Source organism: Phoenix dactylifera, chromosome 2 (assembly GCF_051530095.1).
Source record: "Phoenix dactylifera cultivar Ajwa chromosome 2, Ajwa_hap1_PhDact_Kaust_v1.1, whole genome shotgun sequence".
Taxonomy (NCBI): Eukaryota; Viridiplantae; Streptophyta; class Magnoliopsida; order Arecales; family Arecaceae; genus Phoenix; species Phoenix dactylifera.
Window position 1 is genome coordinate 50,951,445 of NC_143191.1, and position 18,083 is coordinate 50,969,527.

General features: G+C 37.7%; 1 protein-coding gene across 2 annotated transcripts; it reads right to left on the minus strand.

Annotated features, from left to right (window-relative positions):
* Positions 1-1,359: 1,359 nt before the first annotated feature.
* On the minus strand, positions 1,360-11,732 carry LOC103724301 (bifunctional 3-dehydroquinate dehydratase/shikimate dehydrogenase, chloroplastic). 2 transcript variants are annotated; one of them, XM_008815520.6, is made up of 11 exons: positions 11,361-11,732; positions 9,336-9,441; positions 7,040-7,258; positions 5,571-5,917; positions 4,273-4,336; positions 4,034-4,142; positions 3,783-3,923; positions 3,097-3,245; positions 2,258-2,420; positions 2,120-2,175; positions 1,360-1,742 (listed from the first exon to the last, which is right to left on the minus strand). In XM_008815520.6, the coding sequence occupies exons 1-10, from the start codon at positions 11,561-11,563 to the stop codon at positions 2,135-2,137; spliced, it is 1,542 nt and encodes a 513-aa protein (XP_008813742.1). In that variant the 5' UTR covers positions 11,564-11,732; the 3' UTR covers positions 1,360-1,742; positions 2,120-2,134. The 2 variants fall into 2 exon arrangements, with proteins under 2 accessions (XP_008813742.1, XP_008813741.1); XM_008815519.6 differs by having other exon boundaries at positions 5,571-5,926; positions 11,361-11,665.
* Between the last annotated feature and the right edge of the window lie 6,351 nt (positions 11,733-18,083).

The following is an 18,083-nucleotide window of genomic DNA, read 5'->3' on the forward strand; positions in this document are numbered from 1 at the left end:
CATAGTCGGCAAAAGTCTCAAGGGGAGAGCGTCCACCCACGGGTCCCCCGCCATATCAATGCTCCTTCCGTCGCCAATCAACCATTCGGTATTTGCTAAGGCAGTTGGCAGATATCTTCCAATCTCTCGCTACATGAAGGAACATCTTCGCCTACTCCGAGCCACCCCATCAGAACCCACTCGGCCGTATCTAGCCACCATAACCTGACTCCAAAACCCTTATGGCCCAAGCATAAACCGCATCGCATGGTGGGCAATGAGTGCCTCACGCCTCTCCTAGAGAGGCTGTACCCCAAGATCGTCCTTGCTGAAAGGCATGCAGACATTCTCCCAGGTCACCAAGTGCACCCTGTGCCCCCTCTATGCAAGCCCCATAAAAAAACTCCGAAGCAGTCGCTCGATCTCCGTCAGCACTATCCTCGGCACCACAGTATTAGCCATAAGATAAACAGGTACAGAGCACAGCACTGACCTGAGCAACGTCAATCTGCCTATCATAGAGAGAGACGACGCCCTCCAACTTTCCAGCCTAAACTAAAAGTCTTAACAAGAGCTCAACTATATAGCCATGAATTTTGTTCATGTCCATTGCAAAGGGGAACCTAAGTTTACATTTGGGTTATGCCTACCATGCACAATATACTTTGAGATGGATATTCATTATTTATACTGCACAATGTACTTAAATAGAGTTTTTAAGAAAAATGACTTAACCAAAACTAGAGCTTCCATCTCCAATCTTGATGGGAGTATTCAAAGTAGTGCTGCTACTTAAAATCTTCAGTATTTTGAATCTTATTTTTAGATTAACATTTTACTAGGGCCTGTTTGGTTATCTACAACTCCTATTACACATTTCTGGGGTTACATGAGGGTGGATCTATTGGATTTAGAGTTACAAATCTAATATTTGGTTTGCAGGGACTACAACAAGCAGCTTTCCAGTATTATTTACCTGTAACACAACCATTTTAAAACACCGATCGGCTCACCGATCTTACAAAAGCTACTCATCAAAGTGTTGTAGAGGAAGACATCAATGTCCCATTCCAATTCAGCACTCCTCTGCATCACAAAAGCTCTGCATCAAACCATGGATCGGACGATATCAGAAGCTAAACCAATGAAGCATGGGTGCAGAGAATGCGAGTTTAATTGGAACGGCATAGGAGGAGATTGTTCGCAGCTCCGATGATGCCAGACGGCAATGGGGGATTTGATGAGTTCTGGAGCAAATGTTGCCGGGGACGGGGAGCTTGCCAAAGAGGTAGAGGACCTCGTCGGCACCACCGGAGTGGGAAGATACAGAATGTGCAGCTTTAATTAGCTATTTAGTTTTATGGTTGCACCGAAACCAGCTCAATAAAACAGGGCATACCCATTTCTAATGTCAGAAGAAGATTAGCCAAGCTATGATAACTTTCTGCTCAGCCTTTCGAATTACAAATCACTCTTCAATAAAGGAGAATGCAAATTTTGAAAGTATCTAACACACTTCTCCATTCCAAAGTACTGCAGCTAGTTTAACATAAATAGAAACAGCAAGCAGAGTGAGAAGACTTGTGAAAAAAGAAAATTGGAAGTGCAAGTCGTCCATTGACAGAGTTCTGGTCCGCCAAAAGAAAACTGCCTCGGGCATTCAAATCAGCCTCTTATTGCATGAGGGTTTCGCAAGAAGAAAATAATTATGTAGAACTCATTGTGCATCAAAGCCCGGAAAACTCCATAAAACGGGAATAATTCTGCATCATCCAAGGAAAGCAAAATTTGTTAGCGAATTTATCAGGTGGCGGCATGCTTTGCTAATTTTAATCAATCCAGACGTGTTGTGATATACACATTTTGAGACTTGTTATCAAAATAAATTTTGCTTCATGATCAGGTTAGAAAGCTAATATGAACTTTAGAGAGTGGAGAACTAGAGTGCATGCTTGCATTTGTGTTCATTAGAGAAAAGGTCAGTATTAGATATAAAATAGGTGATTTGAAAGAAAGTTATTGCTATTATTTTGGTCTCTTGAAGGGTTATTGTTATTTGCAATTACCATATTGTTTTGGGCAAATCTGATCAAAATCACAGAGTGCAAATTAATAAAGATCAAGATATATGAGAACAGACCGTTTTATGTATTTCTCATAAACTTGAAATGATATTTCGCATCAGGCTCTCAGGGGCTGCACAGGAACAACATGCAGGCAAAGTCATTTCAAGGCAACAGACAATGCAGGCCATAACACAGTGGTGGCAACAACTTACCTGCCAGACCTGTGAACAACTCAAATTGTCCCATTGCTTGCCTTATGAACATCTCCTCTCCACTAACAACAGCAGCTCCAGCTTCTTTGGCTTCTCGCAAAAGTCTGGTCACTTTTGGCGTGTAGACCGCATCAAACACCACAGCATAATACTTCAGAGCTTGCTGCAATTTTTTTACATTTTATGTCAATCAGTAAGGTTCAGTGCACCAAATACCAAAAATTAGAGCCATGCAGTAAACAGCGGTAATATATCATACAGAGTGATATAGTTGAACTTTATATGTGCTGTCTGACAGATCATGGTCAAATAGCAACATATAGAGAGACCATTTCCAGCTCCATATAAAGTGAAAGGCATCAGACTGCCCTAAAATGCTACATATTCGTTTCCAAAGTAAAGAAAAAAATCAAGAGCAGTGCATCATAATGAGGATTTACTAAGCCGATTAGGTAATATAAAAGTAGAAAAAAGAAGGCATACTTTCAACATAAAGAAACTCATTTAGGGTGTTAGTTTTTAGCTAAGTACTAAATAAGATTTAATTAGCATGAGTATTTTTTTCTCTTTTTTTTTTTTGAGAAATAGACTTGACATCCACCTTCTGTGTACCTCGCCCCAGTGCATGTGCTGTAGAGATGGGCACCAACCAGTGGACCCAGGTCCTGGTGGCAAGATTACTGTATATGTTAGGGTAGAACCCAATCATTTTGAAGTTTAAATTTTTCCCAAGAGTTAAACCAACACTGTTAGTTGCAGAAACTTGGAAACCAAGACTTCTTAGTCATGACACAATGCTAATTGTGCGCTATCATAAATATCACAAGAGTGTCACAAACCTTAGACAGAGGGGTATCCTTAACATTTGGATGCATTCCTATAGATGTTGTGTTTGCGAGAATCATCCCCCCCTCGGGATGGAAACTTTCCAATTCAGCAAGTGTAAGAGCAAGTCCACCTATTAAGTTGGCAAGCTCTCTAGCTCGTTCTGGCAGTCAGAAAAGTACAAAATTACAAGCTGCACAGTGATCTATAGAAACATTTTTCAAAAAAATAAAACATAATTATTGGCAAATACCATGGGATAGCGAAAAGAAACTAAAAGCCATATGCAGAATATAAATTGCAAAACATGTCTTCAAATGAAAGATTGCTAAACTCAGCAAAGACGATCCCATCATTTGCTCCTTAATTTCATACAGAAATTTCTAATTAAAGTACTCAGAACTTTAAAATTTTCTTTTACAGGGGAAAGAAAAACTGAAGAATATGCTACCCAGGCAACTTGTTAGCAACAAAGATAATATCATGGATCAAACAAGTTATGTAATTCACAGCACGTAAACAGTGAATCACATGGACTGAATAGCAAGACATGAGTCCATCTGCAAACTCTAAATGTCGGAGTAGACATAATACTTACTATTTTATAAATTATGCACTTATTTCAAGTTCTTTTCATATCTAAACAATACACTGCCAAGAAAGTTTGGAAAGATCACGAAGTTATGAGATTGAGAGTTACCATAAGTACGGTTTGCAATCACAACTCTTGCTCCCTTCTCCTTAGCACCATAAGCAAGAGCCTTGCCAGCGCCACCAGCACCTATGACAACAAAAAGTTTTCCAGCAAGGGGCGAAACAGCTGCATCCTTTGCCCGTGAACCTGTTGAAAGTTATACCAAACACTTGAATGGAACTACAGAACTCAAAATACAAGCATCTATTTCATTTAGATAAATCTTTAAACCAAAAGCTATTGAATATGCAATGCACCTCTTATCCCATCTTCAATGGCAGAAATTGCACCAATATAGTCAGTGTTGTGACCGACTAATTTTCCATCAGCTGGCCTCCTAACGATTGTATTTACGGCTCCTATAGACTGTAAAGATACAGAGAAGACATAATGATATAGATCTTGAATTTTTAATATTATAACACTTTTAAATCTTGTGATGGCTAAAAAAGCCCTATAGAACTGACTGAAAGAATGTTCTGATTTTATCATTTACCTTTGCAATGGGATCAATCTCATCACAACATGTAACCGCAGCCTCCTTGTGGGGAATTGTACAACTGCAACCCAGGTCAAAAAAAGGAATGTCTAACAGTTTAGAGAGAGTTGTCCAGATGATCATCATAACTAAGGTTTTCAAAAAGACTACCATTTCGTTGTCTCAAGAAAAACAATGAACCTATAAAATTCAGAAGTACAGTAAATGGGGCAGATAAAGAACATGTAGACTAATATTTGCAGAATGACTATCGAAAAGAATAATTTCTTACAAAATGGCATACCAACATTTCCATAATGCCATAACCATCCAATAATCAATGGATCATATGTTAATCTGGGTGGACCATACACATGACTAACCTGATAATCTATTTATTTTCAGTGAGTGCCCTATAGAAAATATTAAGGTAAGGTAGAAATTTACCCTTTTTTTTAAATTCTCCAATTACAATTGAGGGGCATTATTCCACATGAAATGAATAGGTGACAGTAGAAGTTCACACAGTTAACATATTCCTATCCCTCCTTTGGTTGGCGCCTGCTATCTTATGTGTACTTGCATGGAACCATTTAAGAGAGGGAGATCCATCTTCTTTTTTGAGAAATTTAGGTCCATCAACAAGATGCAGTATTTTACCAGTTCAAGAGATGACCAGTGTCCTATTCCCGTACCAGTCCTGTTTTCCTGTCGGAAAGGTATTGTATCGGAAGTACTATACTGAAGTGGTGATGTCTAAATCCTTGCTTTGGTGACATTTGATTTATAGGTTACCAAAAAACCCTAAACTAAAGGAGAGTCAGGCAGAGCTTCAAGATGCATAAAACTAGTGACAAAAGCAGCAGTACATAGAAAACAGGATTTGCCTAAGATGCTCGGGCTACTTAGATAAAGGGAGTGACTTGTTTTACAATGGTACACATAATGCTAGAATACATTACAAGACAAATGTAGGTCCACCAGATCAGAAGCCTGGAATCATGAGAATACTAATGAAGTGTTGCCAAATTGGTTCAGAACTGTACACCTCCTGGTTAGAGAACATGATATAGGTTCACCAACATGTGTAGTTTAAGATAAACAGAAAAATATCTCCATATTATGAAGACAATCAACTCTAGTACTGTGATCAACATCAGAGAACCCCCTAACATTTGATGCTCCTCAGGGTGAACTTTAAGGATTTCTTAAAAAATACAGTATTGAAGTAGCTATAAATAAAATACATTGGTAAGACTAAACATCACTAACACACATCCACTGTCTACTAAGCTTTCTTTAAGAACAAGACGTACCTGAACCCGGCAAAGTCTGGAGAACAGTAGGCACTGAGAAAATTGGCAAGGTCATCCACCAAAAGTGGTACATAAACTGCATTGAAACCAACAGACTTAAATGCGGCATTATGTAGAATAGGACTTTTACTGTGGCCTACTGGCTTTCCAACAATCCCATAAACTTTTGTGTCTGCTCTGATCTTTCTGATATTGTAGACATTCCTCAAGTCTGATATAGTTGGCTGCCCAGGAGCCGATTCTTTTCCCGCATCAAGTGTGCCAAAAGTAAGATATCCACCGAACTTGGGGCAAAGCAACCGAGAGATCACACCCCGCTCACCCATAACCAATCCTATCATTGGGACCTGCTTTTCCTATCCATTAGTCAAATGCAGTATAACTCAAAAATAGGTTTGATGCTATAGCAATAAAAAAAATTTCTGGATCTGTAGCTAGTAACAAGTAACTTACAATAGTTAGTTCAAGTAGGAAAAAGTTCTGATTTAGAAAAAAATAAAGAAAACAAGATGAGGTTCTAGCAGAAGCTTCTAAATCGTAACTTATGACTTTCCATTATTATCATGAGGTCTTATTTTTCTATTCAATTACCCATACTGGTGATATTAATCTAAGAGTTGATTAGTCCCTGTCTGGGGAACAAAATTAATATCTCTATGAGTCTCATTGTTTCAAGTCTACTTCGCATAATTAAAAGGTCCACCTTTACCTAAAATAAGTTATAACTATATTGGTTTTTTTCCCATGCCATTTACTACATTTCATTATATATACATTGATAAAGTCACTTAGGTTGAAATTAAAAAAAATCACCTAAACTGTACTTCTAATCCAACAATGCCTGTGCCATCTTCGATCATCCAAGAGCTAAGACCTCATTAAACAATAAGACTCGTCTGAATACAAATTTCACATGAAAGAACTATAATAGCTTACTCCTTAACCATTAACTCACAAGTTAAGAGGTCCCATTTTGTGGTTGGCCACTACAGGCACAAATGAGAAGGAATGCAATGTGCACCTGCATGCATATAAAGGAAACGAAAAATTCCTGAAATCAACTTTTTATCTAACATAGTGTACAAGATTAATATCTTGTAACTCAAAAAAGTGTATGTTGATCCACACATCATTGTTAGTTGAAAAGGTTCTCTCTCTCTCTCTCTCTCTCTCTCTCTCTCTCTGTGTGTGTATCTCTCTCACAGACACACACACACACACACACACACACACACGCACGCACGCACTCCCACAAACACATTAACTAGAAAGAAAATAAAACAGCTATACATACACATAATACAAACAACACAAAATATGTCTTTGATGGAGTGATGAATTGATCATCAAAAGTAAAGGTGGACAGAGTCATCGCTATTTGAAAAGAAAAATGCTCTAAAACATATATAACTGCAAATACCTATTAAACTTCAACTTCTCAAAGTAACCAGATAATATTAATCACTCACTTGACAATGGACGATCACTTGAAACATTCGTGTCACATCAACAATGTCCACAGCAGTTGTTGCAATCTTCACAATGTCAGCTCCAACGGCTTGTATTCTTGCCACAAGGCTACCAAGCTCCTCACTGGATGGAGTGCTCTGATAGTTATGAGAAGAAACAATGAGCTTAAAGTTCTCTGGTTTTTTTCCAGATATGAGTCTCACAAACTCCTCAGCCACCTGCAATTGAGAAGTGTCCAAGAACATGTCAAGAAAAGCAAACAAATCGATGGCTTAAAAAAAATCCAGAGAAACCAATCTATGCATAAACTGAGACCAAATCAGTTGGTTTCAATGGTTTAATTGGTAAATATCACTTCTAGCAACTACAGAATTCTTCCTGATAAATCATGTCTGTTACTAGTCTTAAACTAGAAGATTGTTTTTCTTTCAGTAGCTGTTGAAAATAAATAGCAAGAAATGTACCCTGCTAGAGTATTCTATTCTACATAAAGCATATATGTCTTCAGTAACTTGTTATTATAAGCACACTTTGGGTTGTACATGGTTTTTTTTGTAAATAGAGTCTAAAGTCTATATCAATATAACAACTTGGGTCCAAAATCATGTTCCTTCTTCTGCTTCATACCAGCTAAGAAGAGAGTATGTTCACTATAACAGCTGCTCCTCAGGTTTCATGTTGTTTGAGTACAGGTACTTGTCTTCTTGAAGTAGGAATACCATTGAAGTCTTGGAGACATTGTGGAGCTCAACAATCACCAGTATACTGACTATTGAAAGCATTGATTTTAATAATTGTGTCGTGTTAGGTATCACTTGCCTTCACCTACAACTTTGTCTAATGGTGATTGAATTAAAATGACCAATTATTAGCTGATGATGAAAATGTCCCTTGATTCCAAAGGATACATTAGATTTGTACACAGTTTTCGGATAGGAGACAGAATATGATTATCATTGATAAAATTGAAGCCAAGATTGCTTGAATCATGTGCTGCATCATCTTGATGATGAATAATGCAGCAGATTATTTGAAGTCATCCAACTTCAATCTCAGACATATTTCTCCTTAAGGCGACCAATAAAAGGTCCCTTCGGACCATTCCCATTTTGCAATCACCCCCAAGGACTTGTATCAACTTTTATTGTCGACTGTGTGATTGCAACCTCCCATTCTCTTATCCTTTTTCTTTTCCTTATCTTCTTTCCTCTGATTATTTGCTCCTTACTATACCATTCCTCTCCTTCTCCTTCTACTATTCTGTTTTCTTTGTTGTTTACTTTTTTGATTAATAACTAAGATCACATCTAATAATGTTTGGACTTATTCTCAACCTTTTTTGCACTAATTTGATCCGTTCAGAATTCTAGAAGCCTTAGCATCAATTATTAACCCAGATAACCCCATTTGCCTTGTTCCGGTTCATTATTTTCACTAGAAAATTTAGATATCAATATAGAGCGACACTTACTAGAAAATCTGTGAAGATATGTTTTCAAATTTCCCTTCACAAGCCTTTTCACTATTCATAGAACCCTAAAGGCTATTCCTATTTCCACTTACTAATCCTAGAATTCATTGGAATACCTGCTACCTCTCTATCTTCTCCCTAGTATCGTGACCAATTCCTTTCTATCAAGATGTCTGTTGCTGGATGCCATCCCTCAAATACTCCTTTAATTGCTAAATCTTTCTATTTAAGGTCCACCACTGTACCTACGCAGCCCTGAGAACCACTGATACCCTGCCTCCCTAGAAACAACATGCCACAGGGCATTACGCATACCACAAGCCTTATGCAGTTCCTCATGTTCATATCCCATGCCTCAAAACACATCCCCCGCCGAGGTTTAGAATACATTCTTCCCATGCTTTAAAAAAGAAATATCACATAATTGACCATGTTACCCTAAGTTTGTGCTTGATTTCATCACTAAAGCAATGCAAAGTATACAATGAAATATAAAGAAGATGATTTTTTTATTAATTATCATAGAAATTAATATTCCAAAGAAGAAGGATAAGGATGTTTAAAGATGGCAAAAGCATGAAAGGATGTGTTTCCGCAAAGAACAACTGAAGTTCTAAATTAGATTGGATTGCCACACATATCACCCAAACAAAAGACAAAATCTTGATTGTAGAAAATAAACAGTATTTTTATTCACTTTTCATATATTTGACCACCAAAACAATCAATGAATAAAGCTGATCATTCAGCTAGCATTAAGGATAATCATCGCCGACTTGATGCAATTGCACAGAACATGTTATAGCAGTCCTTCATAAACCAACCTTAAGTTCAATATCAACATATTCAGCTCCTAAATCCATTGCAAAGCGAAGTGCCTCAAACCGCTGGTTGTCATCACCTTCGTATTCACCTCCCTCCCACTTTGGTCTATTAAGACATTAGAGGTCAAAAGTAAAACATGTAAGCACGACATAATCCAAAATACCTAACATCATTAAACAAAAAAAGAAAAGAACATGAAAGAGTGAAGATAGAGATATTTTGAAGAAAAAGCCTCAGCTTCAGTTATTGATTTCTTCAGTCATTTCAAGATGCATAAGACCAAAATGTTGCTTTACATCAAATTGATGACTAATAATAAGCATGATATTGCTACTAATTGTCCATTCCATGGTGATGTTGGTACGGTCAACTTGCAACCAGATTCTATGGGAACCATACCAAGCTTTTAAATATTATGGGACGGCAAGGTGTCCCACCATCCAAGTGCCAGGATACGGGACAAGTCGGCAAGTGGACCAGGATAGGACGGGACATCCACTGTCTAGAGTGTCGATATGCTAGGTGTCCTGTTCCACGAAAAAGGGGGACGTGCCACCCCAAGGTATTTGAAACCTTGAACCATAAAACAAGCATCACATATCAAAATGCTGCTATACTTTCTTCATACCTTAACCATGGGTTTGGTTGAGCTCATGAGAGAGAGGATGGATGAGGTTGAAAGGATGGATAGCCTCCATCTACCGTTTAGTTTAAAAAATCTTAGTAATGATGGATGAAATGGAGGGATTGCTCGTCCATCCTGCCCACCAATTTGCATCCTCCCAAATTGGGAGAAAAAATGTTTTACCAAATATCATCTACTCTCCCGTTCATTCATCCTATACCAAACAATGGTGGGAATCATTCCCATCTATCCTTCCATATTTCGCCAAACACACGGGAGGATGGATGAAAGACCCATTCATCCTTTCCTCATCCATCCTTCCTCCCCTGTCCGTCCCCCCCCCCCCCCCCCAAAAAAAAAAGCATCCTTGGCACCAAACAGAGGGTAAGTGACTCATGGAGCATAGATTTTTATAAACTACATTTCTGCTCTCACAAGAGATCACAGTTCATCAAGCGTCTATAACATTACCTACTCCCCTTAAATAAAGTGATAAACAACAGCAAAAATTCCCCCACTGCAAGAAGAAAGAGTACCTAATCTTCAGTTGTGGACACAACAAATTTATAAAAACCACTCCCATTCTCACCCATCAGATACATTATCAATGCAAAGGAAACCATAGAATCATTATTTTTCCTTGTTATTTAAATCTTGCATCGTTGACTAATATAAGAAAGTTGAGGATGAAAATAGGGAGGTCTAAATAACCAAAATAGTGGAAATTAGTACGATTCCTTCGTAATTGCTAATGGGCAAAGAAGCAAGCAACCAAACTCAAAGATGACATTTCAGATAGAATAAGCAGATAAAATATGTCCTCTTCATATCTTCTATCTTTCAAGCAAAGAAGACAATTGCACATACCTGCATTCTAACATCTAAAGAATCAAAGGGCATCTAGGCTGTCACAGGATTCAGTTACAATGATACATAGACATGGAGAAGATTAAGATTTTTTTTTTTTTGGAGAAAAGAGGGTAACATAACTGAAAGGCATAATGTAGTGGATCTACTGTTAACAAAAAAAACGAATGGGCTCTTCAAAAACACTCGGATGCAGCAAGGGGATTCCTAGATCACTTGCAGCTGCTGCTTTCTCAACACGAATTGATTAACCAATTGCCCAAAATCTTTCCTTTCCCTTCGAACTCCACATAAAGAAGAGACTAGTGACAGAATCTAAAGGATGGTTTTAAAAGAAAAACGTTAAAAAAATTCTTCCTTGTTCACCAACTCTTCTAATTCCAAAATAACAAAAGACTAATGAATAACTCGCAAAAAATGGAGCATCTAAGAAGAGACGTATCAAACCCAAGAACTATTTCGCACTGAATCAGATGAAAAGATTGGGTGTTGGGGGTGAATAGAGGGGAGAAATCATTGGCATAAAACGCACCGGTAGGTGACGAGAGCAGGCAGCGGGCGGCCTTTGAGCAAGAACTCGAGGTCCACCCGGGGACGGAAGGCGGAGAGGTGGTCGAGGCGGATCTCGACGACGTCGGCGCCGGCGGCCTTCGCCGCCGCCATATCCGCCGCCATCTGCTCCACCGTCTTCGCCACCAGCGGCACGCACAGCAGCGTCGACCCCTCCATCGCCATCTCCCTCTCCCTCTCTCCCTCTCTCTCTCACAGAGGAAGCAAGGAATAAAAGGAAGCGGACCGGGATGGCTCGGGGGTAGGTGGCCGAGGGTAGAGCCGTGAAGATCGGATCCGTTGGATCGACATCGGACGGATGTGGACTGGGGAGTCCGTGTGAGAGTGGACTCCTGCCGTTGGCCGGTGGATCGGCATGACGGATGTGGAAAATGACATTTTGGATGAACATGGACATTTTTTTTGGTCCTAAGTACATGGACATTTTGGACCTTTGGTAAACCAATAATGGAAAGGTAATGTCCCGACCGTCACCTACGCTGTTGACTAAAATAATCGCAGCAAAACCTCTCCCTTAAAATAGTGTAATTCATGGAGCATAAGCATAACCCCAAGGGGAGTTGACTAATATTTATTTTGATTAAAAAATAAAATCAATAGAAATAATCTATTAAATAATTTTATTATATAAATCTAAAATATAATAATATATTTCTACTATAGTTTAAAATCGTCATCAAATAATAATAATATATTATAATATAGTATATAATATATATAATTAATATAATATACTAATGGTATATTAATATACCAATTTTTTTATTGTCCTAAAAGTTTTTTTTTTTGAAATTTTAGCCCAAGATCTTCTCATTGGAGTGATCTTAGATTTCTGACATTAAAGATGGATATCTCATTAGATGGTCATTTGACGAGTAGAGATGATTTAAGATTATTGCCATATAGGATCACTATGGTGCAATCAAATAAGATGATCTTGTTGTCTCCAACCATATTAATCTTGATCTTGAGTAGTTACCTCATAATAAACATCCCCATAAAAGACTAGGTAATCTCAAAAAGGATCAAAAGAAAATTGCAAACAAAATCCTACATCCCATTGACTGAGTGGATAAGCCTAAAACCCTAAGAAGGAAATCGCGAATACCAACCAATTCTAGAAACAAGGAATCCCTCAAAGAAATGCCCAAAGGCAATAATAGAGCAAGCGAATCACGTAACCACCCTTAGCCCCAAGCGAGATGAAATAGAGAGAAAAGGGGACGAATGAAAAACCAATAACACAAAAGAAAAAAACCTAAACACAAAGTAGAAGGGTACTTCGACAGGCCAGAGAAAGAGCTCCACCGCAGACGACAATGCCACCACCCAGAAACCTAAGTGGGTGGCAGAAGAGAGGACGAGGAGGAGGGGGACTTTTAGAAACTTAGAACTAGAGAAAGTTTGAGAGAGAGAGAGAGGGGGGACTTACTCCCTGGCACTGGTGGAGGCTGCAGGAGGGGGAATGGGAGTAAGTAGGGGTACAAATGGGTCGGGTTGACCCATGACCCACCCCGACCCAATTAAATCTTATCTAACCTATTTTAAAGGTTCCGTGAGGACGGATTGGGTTCTATAATTGGATCCGTTCTATTTTTGAGGTTGGCTCTAGGTTTTCTGAATTCTGGCCCGATTCGATCCGATCCATTTAAAATTTGAATAATTTTTAATTTTCAACCCTACAATCTAGCCTGACTAACTCGAATCTGCAAAATTATTTGGGCCCGCGGGCCGCATGGTGCAAGCCAAATAGGTTAGCTGGGTGCTTAATGTTAAGGCCCGACCCAAAGCTCTGTGACTCACTGACTCTTTAAGAGTTAAGAGTTAAGTTTTAACTCTTTTTAAGGCCCTGTTTGGGGGAGCTTTTGGAGGGCCAGAAAGCACTTTCTGGCCCTCCAAAAGTACTTTTAGATGAAAAACTGTGTTTGGTAAATTTTTCAAAAAGCTGTTTCAGCTTTTGCGGGAAGCTGAAAACAGCTTTTGGGAGGAAGCTCCAATTTGGAGCTTTTGGAAGGAAGCTGTTTCAGCTTTTTTGGAAAGCTGTATTTTTGACAAAAAAATCCATATTAAAATAACATAATTACATAGTTTATCCCTGTATAAACCTAAAAATCTGCTGGAGCCAAGAACCCAAGCCGTCAGACTCTCTTCTATAAGAAAAGGTATTTTTCTTTTCAATTTTTATATGCATCTCTTGAACCACATTTTAGAAAAAAAAATTTTTAATCCTTTTTCATACCTTCCAAAATCAATCTATTGTTTTTTTTTTTTATCATCAACCTCGCGGCCCATGCTGAGGTCCTCCTCGAGCGTGGACCACGAAGAAGAGTCCCTGAACCGCGAAAAATTATTTTATGAGAAATTATTATGGGAAATTATTTTATACTAATAATTATAATATTTTATACCTTTATTTTTGTATTATACTATAAATATAATATCATGTTATATTATATCATAATACATTAATATGTTATGTTAAATAATTTAATATTATGTTATATTATAAAAATTAATTTATACTAATAATTATAATATTTTATATCTTTATTTTTGTATTATACTATAAATATAATATCATATTATATTATATCATAATATATTAATATGTTATGTTAAATAATTTAATATCATGTTATATTATGAAAAATTAATTTATACTAATAATTATAATATTTTATACTTTTATTATTGTATTATACTATAAATATTATATTATATTACATTACATTATAATACATTAATATGTTATTTTAAATAATTTAATATTATATTATATTATGAAAAATTAATTTATAATAATAATTATAATATTTTATATCTTTATTATTGTATTATACTATAAATATTGTATTATATTACATTACATTATAATACATTAATATGTTATTTTAAATAATTTAATATTATGTTATATTATGAGAAATTAATTTATACTAATAATTATAATATTTTATACTTTTATTATTGTATTATACTATAAATATAATATATATTACATTATATCATAATACATTAATATGTTATGTTAAATAATTTAATATTATGTTATATTACCAAGTATTAATTTACTCTAATAATTATATTACTATTATGCTATATTAACATAATATTATTTTATATTACAATAATATTATACTATATCGTATATTTATGTATTAATTTATGTTATGTTTTATTATGTTCTGTTGTATAATACTATGCAATGTCCTTTATGGTAATTTTGTTATACAAAAGTACTTTCTCAGTTTGTTTACCAAATACAAAACAAAGTACCACAGCACTTTACGAATGTAGTTACCAAACAGCAAACAGCTTTTTATAACGGCTCTACTTCAGACAGCTCTACTTCCAACAGCTCTACTTTTAACAGCTCTACTGCCAACAGCTCCCCCAAACAGGGCCTAAGTCTTTGGTCTCCACTTTCTACCATTTCGAATTGCCGACTTAATACAAAGTCTACATTTTTTCAGAGGAAGAAAAGAACATCCCCGTCTTCGATCCTTCTTTCATCCCCTCCTCATCGAACCCCACCTGCTGTCGTCCTCCCCACTGCTGGTTGTCTTCTTTGCTGAAGCCGACGCCCCAGGTGACGCTCCCCCCTCCCCCACTCTATTTGTCTCTCACCTCCCCTTGCCTCTTGTCTTCCGCACCGCCCCTTTTCTCCCTCCACTATTTCGTTCTCTCTCTATCGTCCTTCACCGTCTTTTCCTTCCCGATGGAGGCATCGTGTACCACGCGAATCTTGGTCCTCCTCCGCCCACAAATCCTTCTCCTCGCTGCCCTCCCCCTCCCTTTCTCCCCATGCCCACTTTTTTTTATTTCACTATAGCCTTTTTTCTCTTAACCTATAGTTTAAGTACTTGTTTGATGCATTGTTAGGTTATAACTTGTCTTACTTGACTTCCAAGAAAGTTCTTTCTTGGTTAAATTAACTCACAATGGTTAGATTTGTTTCCTCAAGACCGTTGCTTTATGTGATTACATGCATTTTCTGGTTTTTATTTAGCTAATTTACCAAAAATCCACTTTACAAAAAAATATAACTGATGGATTATTTCTCTCAAGTGTATTATTTTTCTCTTGGACAGTGCCCTTTTAACTTTGGTTGAACAAGCTTTAATGGATTAAGGCCCTGTTTGGAGGAGCTGTTGGCAGTAGAGCTGTTGGAAGTAGAGCTGTTAGAAGTAGAGCTGTTGGAAGTAGAGCTTTTATAAAAAGCTGTTTGCTGTTTGGTAACTATATTTCTAAAGTGCTGTGGCACTTTAACATTTGTTTGGTAAACAAACTGAGAAAGTACTTTTGTATGACAAAATGATCATAAAGGACATTACTAGTATTATACAATAGTGCATAATAAAATATAATATATATTAATACATAAATATATGATATAGTATAATATTAATGTAATGTAACATAATATTATTATAATATAGTACTATAACATTGTATACTATAGGATAATAATTTAATATAATATTAAATTATTTAACATAACATAATATTATATTATATTATATTTATAGTATAATACAATAATAAATGTATAAAATATTATAATTATTAGTATAAATTAATTTTTTACTCTTTTGATGACCATTTATTTCTCTAACAAATTTTCTAGCTAGGTGAAAAAATTGGTTAAATAATTACAAATATTTTTATTTATTTATTTATGTTGCCGACAATTTATTTATTATTTTATTTCATTGAAATATATTTATTTATTATTTTATTTATTTATTTATTCATTCATTTATATACATATTTATTTATTTATTTATTTTCTTTTTTTTCTTTTTCTTTCCTTTTTTTTTTCTCTTTTTTTTCTTTTCTTTTCTTCTTCTTTTTTTCTTTTCTTTTTTCTTCTCTTCTTCTCCTTCCTTCCTCTCTTTCCTTCTTCTCCTTTCTTCTTCTCCCGCGAAGCCGGCGGCACCGGAAGGGGGGCCGGGCTGCGGCGGCCGCGGGAAGGGGGCTGGGATGGCGGGCCGCGGCGGCCGCGGGAGGAGGGGGGCTCGGGAGGGGGGCGGGACGGCAGGCCCCGACGGCCGCGGGGGGAGGGGGGGCTCGGGAGGGGGCCGGGATGGCGGGCCCCGACGACCGCGGGGGGAGGGGGGCTCGGGAGGGGGCCGGGACGGCGTGCCGCGGCGACCGTGGGGGAGGGGGGGCTCGGGAGGGGGCCGGGACGGCGTGCCGCGGCGACCGCGGGGGAGGGGGGGCCTCGGGAGGGGGCCGAGACGGCAGGCCGGCCGGGGAGGCAGCGGCCATGGCGGCCCCTTCCTCCCCTTCCTTTTTTTTTGCCGTGTGGTGGGTCGCAACGGCCGGGGCGATAGGCCGCAGCGGCGGCTGGGGAGCGCGGCCACGGGTGGCCGGCGTGGTGGCTGCCTCCCAAAAAAAAAAAAAAGTAGGAGGGCCGGCGGAAATTTTACCAAACACACTTTTTTACCTAAAAGTACTTTTGGAGGGCCAGAAAGTGCTTTTTGGCCCTCCAAAAGTTCCCCCAAACAGGGCCTAAGTGATGCTAGGATGCTACAAAAATCAATTGATTTGGTAAATTCATCAAACTTTGATAGTTCTTTGATGAACCGGACCTGAACAAACAGATCCGACCCAGACCCGGGCTCGAACTGGATCCGAATGACCCATTGGGTCAAAAATTGTAGCTGTGGACCCGACCAATTTCTATTGGGTTGGATCTGGGTCTAAAATTAGAATTCGAACAAGAAACCAGGTTAGGTCGGGATTACTCATGCCTGATCTGACCCGACCTATTTGCACCCTAGGAGAAAGAGAGAGAGAGAGGCGGAGAAGGGAAGCATCCGTCCGGGGTAAAATTCGGTGGCCCACGCATACCCAGCGGGAAATAAAAAGAAAGGGTAAGTTTTGGGGAATGTAAAATTAGAAATGAAAGAGAGAAAACAATGCATGACTGACATTTGGCACGTTTCGATGCATGTGATGTTGCATGGACGATTAGGATTGTATTCGAAAGTACTTTCTCCAATTTTTTAATAATAATGGCTAAAAATTGTACTTCACGATATTTGCACATCCATAAAAAGGAGAGAGTAATAGCGCTCAAGAGAAGAGTCTAGAAGTTTGAGAGTTCTTGTAAGAGGTAATAGGCATATGGAATGCATGCGAGAGAAAAATATCATGCAAACTGGTCGATAGTGCTAGAAGCTTGTAAAATTCTTAATAATTAGATTAACTTATGTCAAATCTTATCTTTATCGAGGTTTAGAAGATTAAGAGTATTTGGAGGGCTACCCCTGATTATATATTGCTCATCGCCTACAAATCATTCTATTAAAGGAAAATAGTAGTATAGTAATTTTGTAATATTTTTAAAAAATAGAATCAAAATTGGGTTCGTGCCCTATGCTAGAAGATTTATTATAATAGCAGAGATAGAATGTGTTATTCGAATAATATTTTTTTGATGGTCATTAATGAATCATCTACGAGCCGAGATCCTATCTAGTTTAGGATTTAACTAGAGAGATTCGATGACCGGTGATCCATGTATTTTGGAACAACTTGGTGATTGAGTGAGTCCCATGAGACATATATCCTATATTATCATTATTAAACCACTAGCTACTTCACAATATTCAAATGGCTTATAATTGGGAACCGAGTCTTTCTTGATCAATCATAAATTAAAGAGGACAGTAATTCA

What these genes read in the sequence shown, in the direction of transcription:
- LOC103724301 (XM_008815519.6), bottom strand. Translation starts at nt 11,563, where the DNA reads ATGGCGATGGAGGGGTCGACGCTGCTGTGCGTGCCGCTGGTGGCGAAG. An exon ending in CCAGACTTTGCCGGGTTCAG is followed by an intron (nt 4,337 to 5,570) that starts GTACGTCTTGTT and finishes CCTGGGTTGCAG; the next exon opens with TTGTACAATTCCCCACAAGG. An exon ending in AGATTGATCCCATTGCAAAG is followed by an intron (nt 4,143 to 4,272) that starts GTAAATGATAAA and finishes GTATCTTTACAG; the next exon opens with TCTATAGGAGCCGTAAATAC.